This window comes from Mus pahari, chromosome 7 (genome assembly GCF_900095145.1).
Source record: "Mus pahari chromosome 7, PAHARI_EIJ_v1.1, whole genome shotgun sequence".
Lineage (NCBI taxonomy): Eukaryota > Metazoa > Chordata > Mammalia > Rodentia > Muridae > Mus > Mus pahari.
The window spans coordinates 64,759,349-64,770,504 of record NC_034596.1 but is presented as its reverse complement, the minus strand read 5'-3'; the positions used below and the strand labels follow the sequence as shown (position 1 = coordinate 64,770,504).

General features: G+C 44.4%; 1 protein-coding gene across 1 annotated transcript in view; it reads right to left on the bottom strand.

Annotated features, from left to right (window-relative positions):
* Positions 1-8,644, bottom strand: part of Klhdc1 (kelch domain containing 1) — a 45,132-nt gene extending 36,488 nt beyond the window's left edge. The window contains exon 1 of the mRNA XM_021202212.2: positions 8,469-8,644. Within this exon, the coding sequence (XP_021057871.1) occupies positions 8,469-8,564 (96 nt within the window). The 5' untranslated portion in view covers positions 8,565-8,644. The remainder of the gene's footprint in view (positions 1-8,468) is intronic.
* Positions 8,645-11,156: the final 2,512 nt, after the last annotated feature.

The following is an 11,156-nucleotide window of genomic DNA, read 5'->3' as shown; positions in this document are numbered from 1 at the left end:
AAAAAAAAAAAAGAAAAGAAAGAAAAAAGAAAAAAAGAAAAGAAAATGTATGGCCTCAAGCATTTATATTAACAAATTCCAAAGGAGCGACCTACGAATCCTGCATCAGAAGTGCAGGAGAGCTAAGCCTGCTGGAGCAGCCTACAGCCTCAGCCTCTGGAGACGCTGAACTAGGAAGGCCGTCAGTTCAAGGCCTGCCTGGGCTAGAGAGTGAATTCAAGAGTGGCATGACTAGTGTGACGCACTGCCCCGAAATAATAACTCAACTCAAAAGGGAGCCTGGCACATAAGTCAGTAATCAAGAGCTTGCTAGTGAGATCCTAGGTTCAATTCTCAGTCATAGAGGGAAAAAACCCAAAACACCAAAAGGTCAAGAACTAAAGCATAGTAAGCTGGTGGTGAGGAGTTCATGCCTGTTAGCTCATACTTGGTAGGCAGAGGCAGGAGGATGACTACCAGTTTAAGGACAGCCTGACTATATATGAAGTTTCAAGTCAGCCAGGCCTATAGAGTAAGACTCCATCTGAAAATACAAAAACAAAACTACAAATAAACAAAAATCTGCTAAATAAATCCCAGAATTCCAGAAGTAATAAAACCAGATATTAATAACAAAGAAAAATAAAGTACAGAGGATCCAGTAAATTGAGCTTATTTTTCAGAAGGTTGATAAATCTCTGATAAGATTATCCTAGCGGGAAGGGAGGCCACAACAGGCAATTTTAAGAGTGGAAAGGAGGACACATGTATAGTTTTATATACAAACATGCATACACACATAAAGAGAGAAAGATTAAGTAGAGGGGATTATAAACAAGTCCTGTTTGTACCAGTACACGTGAAAACCTAAATGAAATGGATAGTACTCTGGCAAGAAGAACCATATCAAATGTGTCTAGAAGAAAGAAAGGAAAACTTGAACAGTCTTCTGGCTTTAGGTAGATAAGCAGTGTAAAACCTCTATCATAGGGCTGGAGAGATGGGCCAGGGGTCAAGAGCACACGGATTGTTTGCAGAGGACCTGGGTCACTCCCAGCACCCATATTGGCCACTCACAACCAGGGGACCTGACACCTCTCGTCTTCTTGCTCTGTCTCTCTCTGTATCTCTCTGTCTCTGTCTCTCTCTCTCACACACACCTTTAAAAAGAGAACCCCCAAAATACCACATCTACCACAGAGCTGGGAGTGTGGTGAATAATGTTTAGAAAATAATAATGGCACAAAATACAGAAAACTCAAAGCTCTGAGGAAAATGCAGAATTAAATGAAAATTATATTAGACTATAGCATATATAACTTCTGGTCAAGGAGAGAATTATTAAGATAGTGCAAAGACAAACTCCAAAATGAAATGACACTTTCATGTACTTACTGAAAACCAAGAAAAAATATAACCCAACAGAAAAATACATAAACAAGTATGTATTCATATTTTTCACAAGCGAGAAAATATAAATAGGCCACAAAATATTTGATCAAATTCAAACTTTATCAAGTTACCTTGGCCATCAAGATGGCTCTGTGGGTAAAAGCACTTAACACATAAACCTGGAAACCCCAGTTTAGGCCCCAGAGATGGTAAGTAGAGACAGGAGAATTGTCCAGAAATGTGAGCACCAGCTAGCCGTATCTACAGCCGTATGCAGCATGGCAGAAGCCAGGGTACCTGCCATCAAAACCAAGTGGACCCCAGAAAGCTGTCCCCCAACCTCCACATATGCACTGTGCACAGCACATATGTCCCCACACTCACAAACATACACCACACACACACCAAAGAAAAGTTAGAAAATAAAACTGCAAACATCATTAATGTGAAAGACAAGAACTAAAAGTGAGCCGGGTGTGGTGGCGCACGCCTTTAATCCTAGCACTTGGGAGGCAGAAGCAGGCAGATTTCTGAGTTCGGCTATACAGAGAAACCCTGTCTCAAAAAAAAAAAAAACAAACAAAATAGTCTTCGGGTGATTCTAATGTGGAAGCATGGCTTGCCCAGCACCGTTTTAAAGTATTATCCAGAATTTACAACTGTAAAAAAAAAAAAAAAAAAAAAAAAAAAAGAACTAAAAGTGCAGTAGAATCCACTACCCTCGCTGTGCTGGCAGGAAGGTTAGGGCATGAGGTACCAAATGAACACAGTTGAGGGTCTGGAAGGATGAGGAGGCTGGTGGAGATGCAAATCAATACAAGTATTTTGTCAACAGTCTGAAATCTCCAATTCAGTTTGCCTGCCAAGTGGCCCAACGGTGTCCACGCCCTAGAGAATGCACATACTTGCTCATGTAGGATAGACATGCTGTTAGAATGCTCACTGCACACTGCTGATTACAAGAAGAAACACAAGAACAACAATGGACAGGATAAGTAAGTAACAGTAAGCTTACACAACACTAAGGACACACGTTAGAAGAATGGATCTAAGGATGGCTTGCAATGTGTTTGACAGATAGTTGGCGATACTTACTGAAGTGCTCAGCACAGGCACTGGTGAACCGGAGGACAACAGGACTAGACATGCAAGTGTACCCTGAGTGATTAAACAATGAGGGCTGGAGAGATGGCTCAGTGGTTAAGAGCACTGGCTGTTCTCCCAGAGGACTAGAGTTCACCCAGCATGCATGTCAGGCATTTGGGTGGCTCAAAACTACCTGATACTCCTACCTCAGGGGATCTGATGTCCTCTTTTGGCTCTGTAGGTGCCCACACACACAGCAGACATGCACACACATACATACTCATCAACTTTTAACATTAAAGAGAACAAGTAAAACTGATTTTAAAAAACAATGCATAAGTCTGAAAGTGACAAGGAAGCCTTAAAGGGAAAGTATGCTGTAACTCTCAGATCAGTTACTACACTGTTTACAGACACACATGTTTATCACTATTAAAAAGTGACAAAGAAGAAATTCCAGATAGGGATGATCTGGTAAGATGGTGGGCACCAAGGACTCAGACAACTATGAAGACAGAATATACAGTCTTAAAATAGAAGGGCACTGCACTGGGACTCAGTTGGTGCTGGCTTCCTGAGTTTCCATAAAGCTGTGGTTGTTCTCAGTACCACATCAACTGAGCACAGAGCGACACCTGTGATCCCATCGCTCAAAAGACAGAGTTAAGAGGATCAAGGGTCAAGGTTATCCTTGGCTACTTAACAGGTTTGGGCAGCCTGGGATACATAAAACTCTGACTCAAAGGAAGAAGTATATGCATACAAAACAAACAAACAAACCAGAAACAGTAATAGAACCTAGATGCTCCAAAGCACCCCTATACGATTTGTAACAAACATTAAAGAACGGAGTCAACAGTTGTCATGGGACAGTCAGTCCAGGAGCCATACTAGTGCTGACAATGTGGCAGGATTCACATAGCACCAAATTTGTCTGCAAGAGTTCTTCAAGGTTTAATGGTGTCCAAAGGAAATATAAAACTCCTTTAGCTACCAGAGGAGCAGTGTCACAAGGATTAAGAGGAAAAAAAAATATATATATATATACACATACCACATGAGCTGTAGAGATGACTCAGCACTTAAGAGCATAAATGTTCTTACAGAGGACCCAAGTTCAGTTCACTGCACCCACTTCACAACTGCCTGAAACTCTCCTCTGGACTCCTTGAGCACCTGCACTCACATGTGCACACACACACACACACACACACACACACACACAGATATCCCTAGACACAGATGTGCACACAGATACCCACACACACAGACATAACACACAGATGCCCACAGACAGATATATACATAGAGATACAGGTATACACAGATACACACACAGAGAGATACACACACACACACGGGTGCACTTACACACACACACACACACATAATGTAAAGGAAAAATAAGGCTCTCCTCCTTCTCATATCCATTCTAAACAGTTTTCATTTTTCACATTGTAAATTGTATAGGTTGATCTAAAGGTGCTGGAAAGGAATCTGCCACACAACGGCAGTTTATCTTAATGCCTTTGATATTAGCATGCTGTACTATATAGCCCCAAACAAACAAAATCCAAAAAAACAACAAACGGGGATCAATAATCTGTGGGAGTGGGGTGAGGGGAGCAATGAAGCCAACAAAGAAATATAAACTTTGAAAGTGACAGTGATAATTCCTAAAGTTTTCCTCTTACATGTGTGTGTGTGTGTGTGTGTGTGTGCATGTTTGAGTGGAGGGCACGCATGTACTAAGGCACATATGTGAAGATCAGAAGACAGCCTGTGGAGCCGGCTATCTCCTTCCACCACGGCGGTCCCACAGAGCAAACTGGAGCCACCAGGCTCGGCCTCGAGCTCCTGAGACACCTGCCTGGCTTTGTTTCTTGATCTGGCAGGTGGGTGTGCTTATCTCTGAGTGGTATTTTATGTGTTCCTTGGTGTACACACTTGTGCACATCTTTAATCCCAGCACTTGGGAGGCAGAGGCAGGTGGATCTCTGTGGTCAACATGACCATTGAGGAGTTCATGGGTCATCAGGATCTGGTCTATGTGGACAGCAAGCTCTGAGGCCATCCGCAGAACTGTCTGCAGACTGACACACTGAGAGGTAGCTTGTCCCGCTGCCTCTTACAGCAGGAACTGTGAGCTTCTGCAATCCTGGGCCCAGTATCACACCCTTCTACAGGTAGGTCCTAGATTTTATGTTTTTACTCCTATTTTATTTCTACTTAAAAAATATTTTTTTTTTGACAGAGTCTCTGGCCTAGGCTGGCTTTAACTCCCTCTATAGCCAAGGGTTACCGTAAATATCTGATCTTCCCACGTGCACCTCCTGCATTCTGGGATTACAAGTGTGTACCACAGGGTGTCTGCGCACCCGGCAAGGGCTCCACAGCTGAGCCCCTCCAGCCTCAGAAAACTTGCTTTACTTCTCTTCTGCTCTTGGCTTTTGCAGGACTTCAGTCTCACACACGCATAACCGATATTTCTTCATTTGCCAGTAGGTTTCTCATTTTGTGATGCTTTTTTTGTTTTTCGAGACAGGGTTTCTCTGTGTAGCCCTGGCTGTCCTGGAACTCACTTTGTAGACCAGGCTGGCCTCGTACTCAGAAATTCGCCTGCCTCTGCCTCCCGAATGCTGGGATTAAAGGCATGCGCCACTGCGCCCGGCTGGTTGTGATGCTTTTTAAAGCAGGATTTTTTTTCCCTAAAAGTTTGATCAGCTAATTTTTAATATATATATATATATATATATATATATATATATATATATATATATATATAGTTTTTCGAGACAGGGTTTCTCTGTATAGCCCTGGCTGTCCTGGAACTCACTTTGTAGACCAGGCTGGCCTCGAACTCAGAAATCCACCTATCTTGCCTCTGCCTCTCAAGTGCTGGGATTAAAGGCGTGCGCTACCACGCCTTTATATATATTTTTAACTCATATCTTCTTTTCCAAACCCAAGATTTTAAAATGTCCTGCTTTTCCCCATAGTGAAGCTTAGTTTTCCTGAATTTGACTTGTCAGTCCTAAGGCTCTGATATAACTTTCCTCCAAATATCCTAGATCCCTTTATTGCATACTTGATTGTTCACATTCAAAACAGTTCTTGTACAAACAAAACCAGTCTCATATGTCTGCCTGCTTCTGCCACCTCTTTCTTACTCTATGGTGCTGCCTGCTGGGTCGAGATCGCTGAATTACTTTAGAGCTGTGATATACTTTAGTATCTGGCTCTAAAGCCCTCTTTGCTCTTTTTAAACATTTCCTAAACCAATCTTCCATACATACCAGACTAGATTCTCTTTTGAATTATCTGGGAATATTCCCCATTTGACCTTCCTGCCAGCTGTACTGGCAGCTGTACAGATGTCAGAAATTTGAAGAAGGCATAGAGGACAGAGAACAAAAGAATATTCTAGCACCAACTACACTGGCCTGTGTTTCAAATATACTTTTTAAACAGGAAGTACTTCACACAGGTATCTGAGTTTTCAGGACACAAGTCTGTCAACTTACACAAACACACACACACACACACACACACACACACACTGTTCATATTAATGAGGAGAGTTGTTTGGGATATAATATAGGCAACACCAGCCATACACTGGCACACTCTCACTGTAGGAATCCCTCCAGCTTCCAGGACCTTTCCGCCACACCCTGTTCAAGAGGCCCTTCTAGAGCAGCTGTGGGAAGGGTCCTGCACTTTCTGGAGATAGGGCATGCTGTCTTTTTTTGCCTCCCACTTATACCTCAGACATTTCTTCTCAGACCTGTTTATGATCCCTGGAATTTAAAAAGTAAGAGACCTGGGATTTAAGTCTGTGTCATATATTACAGGGTTGTGTCTATAGCACCTCTGCTATTTGGAATAACAAGTAGTTGGAAAAGAAAAATTCTGCAGCTGCCCCCTGGAGAACTGGACTCTCACCCACTACAATTTTCAAGAGTAAAATAAGATTTAAAGTATTCAGACATTTCCTTTTTGGTTCCCAAAGAATTCTATACTGATCTATTTCATGTATGGAGTTAAAGTGAATCCATACAGAGGTCAGAGGTGAGATACTAGAAGATTACTATTATTTTCTGACACAATGTCTTGTGCTACCCTGGAACTCATTACGTAACACCAAACGCCCTCCAACTCCTGTTTCTCCTGCTTCTGCCTCCCAACATCAGGGCTTACAGGTTGCTGCTGGACAACCTGCCTTGCAAAGTTATTATTTTAATTTTTTCCATTTAATTTACACCAGTGTCAACACAACCCAATATAAACACAGCAGATCAAGTTAGGTAAGTCTGTATCTTCAAGAGGCAGAACTTAAAAACACTAAAAAACTGTATGTGCATCAAAAACTAATACTAGTGTTTCATAAACAAAACAAAACAAAAACAAAAAACAAAAACTAATTCACAGCCAGGCCAGGAGATAAGCACTAGTAATTGGAAGCCAGAGGCTGAGGCGCTCAAGGCCAGCCTATGGCACTTGAGATCTTGGGGGTTGTTTGTTTGGTTTTTGAATGGGAGAGCTAGTTATAGCTCATGCTCCTAAGCTTCAACACCTGGGAGACGCAAACAGAACGCTTGTCCTGAATCTGAGGCTGACCTGGGCTACACATGAAATTCCAGGCCAGACAGTGTGAGCTGCAGTCTGAGATCCTGTCCCAAATAATTAACAAAGCAAAATAAAGCTCCGGAAAGCAGTCCCCGGGGTCACATGACCACCAAAGGGTCAACGCCTTTCTTTATAAAATGAAGATGTGGGCCACGAGAGATGGTTCCTTAGTTAAAAGCACTGGTTGCTCTTGCAGAGGACCTGGGTTAGATTCCCAGCACACACAATCTGTAATGCCAGCTCCTAACACACCTCTTCTTCTTTTTTTTTTTTTGGTTTTTTTTTTTCGAGACAGGGTTTCTCTGTGTAGTCCTGGCTGTCCTGGAACTCACTCTGTAGACCAGGCTGGCCTCAAACTCAGAAATTCGCCTGCCTCTGCCTCCCGAGTGCTGGGATTAAAGGCGTGCGCCACCACACCCGGCTGTCTAACACCCTCTTCTGACCTCTATGGACAGCAAGCATACACAGGATGCACAGACATATATATACATATACACATATATATAGAGATACATCTATATGTGTCTGTATGTATATATAAAAAATTCATGTACATAAAATAAAATAAATCGAAAAAATTAACATTATAGATTAGACCCTAGTCTGTAATCCTATTGATTAGGACATGCCAGATATAGTTGGCACTCAAAAAACAATATTTCTTTCTTTCTTTCTTTTTTTTTTTTTTTTTTACTTATACTGCACTAAATTAGGAATAAGCACACAAAACAACAAAACCCACTCGGTCCTGAGAATTCTTAACACACACAGTATGCACTTTATTTCGTTGTGTTACAAGTCTGTCATATAAGGGCACTGGGGACGTCAGAAGATGTTATCTTCTATTTGCAGTAGAGATTCCGTAGGGCTCAATTTCTACTCTGTAAACAAACGAGGTGGGCAGGTACACCTGAATTATTTTTCCAACTCGATAATCCTTGTTATCATCCTACGATCATAGAAACAAAACAAACACACATTCCAACCGCCATGGCAAAACGAATTTTCAACCACAAAACTCTGTGGTGGAGTGTTGCGAATACGAATCTATTTTGAGACTCCAGAGGTACTTAATTAGCAAAGAAATGCCACTAAAAATAGCTGATAAATTTAACTGCTTGGTGACTTCCGTATTTTGAGTAGCACGGTGGCAATGATACCAAACAACGCGGCACGGCGTTCTGGGGTCCTCTCCAGTCCTGAGCCACGGAGGCTGGAGAGGTCACGCACCCCGGAACCCCGTTTTGTGGCTTTGGGAGCGGGAGCGACGTGAGCAGCACGGCAGGCGGCTCGCCTGGGAGCCCGTGGGAGTGCTGCGTAGCCGGCCGTCATCCCCCTGCCGCCGCTCCCGCGCCGCCCCAGCGCCCGCCCCTTCCCCTTACCACGTAGCCCCCCCACACGTAGAGGAAGTGTCCGTCCACCACGGCGCAGTGGCCGCTGCGCTCCTCGGCCACGCAGAACGCCTGCGAGTCCGCCATCCGCCCTCCGGGGCCCAGCCAGCTCGGCGCCCGCTCGCACGCGCGAACGGAACGCGAGGAGGGTCCAGATTGGCGGAGGCGGAACCGAGGAACCTGCGCGTCTGCGCGGCCGCCGCCCCGGACCGGGGCCTGGCTGCTCCCGGGAGCACGGGCGCTCCGAAGACACTGCAGTCCTCTCCCTGAAGCCTCTCTGCAGCCACTGTCTGGGCTTCTTAGGTCTCTATTAATCAAGAATGGTTTCTCATGAACTTACTTTATGTGTGTGAGTGCTCTGCTCGTATGTATGTATGTATGTATGTATGGTGTACATCCTGGACCTGGAATTATGGGCAGTTGTGAAATGTGGGTGCTGGGAATCAAACCTGGGTCCTCTGCAAGAACAGATGCTCTTAACCCCTGAGCCATCTCTCCAGCTCCATGGCGTTCATTTGGAAAGTGAACTTTCTTTTTTTTTTTTTTCTCACAACTGTACAAAGTATTGGGTTTATGAACCCCAACTGGGCCAGCTTATTGACCTGAGCATCCTCCTGGCTCTGTGTGTGTGTGTGTGTGTGTGTGTGTGTGTGTGTGTGTGAGAGAGAGAGAGAGAGAGAGAGAGAGAGAGAGAGATTTTGTTTTGTTTTTCGAGACAGGGTTTCTCTGTGTAGGCTTGGCTGTCCTGGAGCTCACTCTGTAGACCAGGCTGGCCTCGAACTCAGAAATCCACCTGCCTCTGCCTCCCGAGTGCTGGGATTAAAGGCGTGCACCACCACGACCCGGCTGAGAGATCATTTTTTAACACGAGCAGTGCTCCAATGCCAGTTTTGCTTCAGCCTTGGTAATGCATGTATTAGGTTTCAAGTCACATCTGAGGTTTTTTTGCTTTTGTAGGGTCTGGGTGTCCTTCTGTGCTAATCACCATAGAAGTTGTTGGTACCTGAGGCACTGAGTGTTCTTCTATTATTTCTTCGTGGTGATGTATGTGGGAACACAGGCACAATTCCCCTTTTCTAAACATGAAAGGAAACATTGTCTACACAGCTCCTTATCTTGCATTTCCCACTTGTATAAATTTTCCCTGGGGAGAGGAGCGAACCTCTCAAATCTTCTTTGAAGAACCAATGATTTTGATTACAGTTACAAGAGCATAGCTATTCCACTGAATAAAATGTCTCTGCCTAGCAACTGTTAACTGCCTACAAAAGCTGGGGGTGGGAGCTTGAGAACCCCCCTTTCCTTGTGACTGTTAACTGCCTTTAAGACCACGGTTGGCAGGGAGCCCCTCCCCCAACCCTTAATCTCTGTGATAATTCTACAACCCTCCACCTCTTGCCATCTGCCCCTCCCCCTTCCAGGATGGTCCCTGAGGTTTGGGTAGGATGTCCCTCTAGGGCTGGACATTCGACAGCACTTTAACCAGTTGAGTCTCAACAGTAACGACTGCCCATTTAAAAGCAGAAACTTCATTGACCAAAGATGACAGCTGCACTAGTGGATGGGTATAAAGACAAATATTTAGAAGGCAATTTGACAGACACATAGAACTTAGCAGAAGAGCAGCAGCTTTTAAAAATCTATGGTCTCCCCCAGGCATGGGCTTTTGACCGGATTTACAGAACACAGCACCAATTCCCTCTTGTGGAACGATCCACAAATCCAACCAGAAAATAATTGGTTGTACCCATAATAGTTTCTTCACCAGTGGGAACATCAGGCTTGATGTGTTGATACTGTAGACTTCAGGGTCCCTCCCCAGCAAGGTGGGGCCATTGGTTACAGCTCTCCCCTGGCATGGTCCCTCCCAGCACCGTGAAAGCTGGCCAGGAGGACCAGTTCAATCCTTCTGATTTTACATGTTCTTCCACAAGGACATGTAATATGTAATATGTAGTGTCTTTGGCAGTAGAAACTTGCCGCCTGTATTAATCTGTAGAGTAACAGAATTTATAGAATGAGTCGCTCTATATATATTGAAAGGGGATTTATTAAAATGATTTACAGGCTGCGGTGCAGCTAATCCAAAAGTGGCTGGCTGTGAACCGGAAGTCCAAGAATCCAGTAGTTGCTTGGTCCACAAGGCTGGATGTCTCAGCTGCTTTTTATTCTGTGCTGGGTCCTGAAGTAGTAGGCTCTGACGCCAGTGAAGGAACAGACTTGCTAGCAAGGAGAGGGCAAGCAGGCAAGAAACAAAAGCTTCTGTAAAAGCAAGTCTTGAGGGTTTTTCTTTCTTTCTTTCCTTACATCCCCTTTGCCTGTTAATAACTGAAGGGCATTTCTGTGGGAGCTCTAGCCCATTTTAACTCCCAAATAAATAACACAGAGACCTAGTATTTTTATTAGCAAGCCAAAGCTGGCCAGGTTCTGAGCTATTCTAACCTGACTAGGCCCCGTTACTTGCCATCTGGTCTTGCCCTGGCTTGCTCTGGTCCATGTGTGTCCTCATGGCTGCTCTCTTATCACGACCTCATGGTGAATCCTCCTGGTCTGGTCCATCCAAATGACCTCTCCTCCAACTCCTCCTCCTCCTCCTCCTCCTCCTCCTCCTCCTCCCTCCTCCCCTCCCTCCTTCGTTCCCTCCCTCCCTCCTTCCCTCTCCTTTCTCATCTCCCTGGG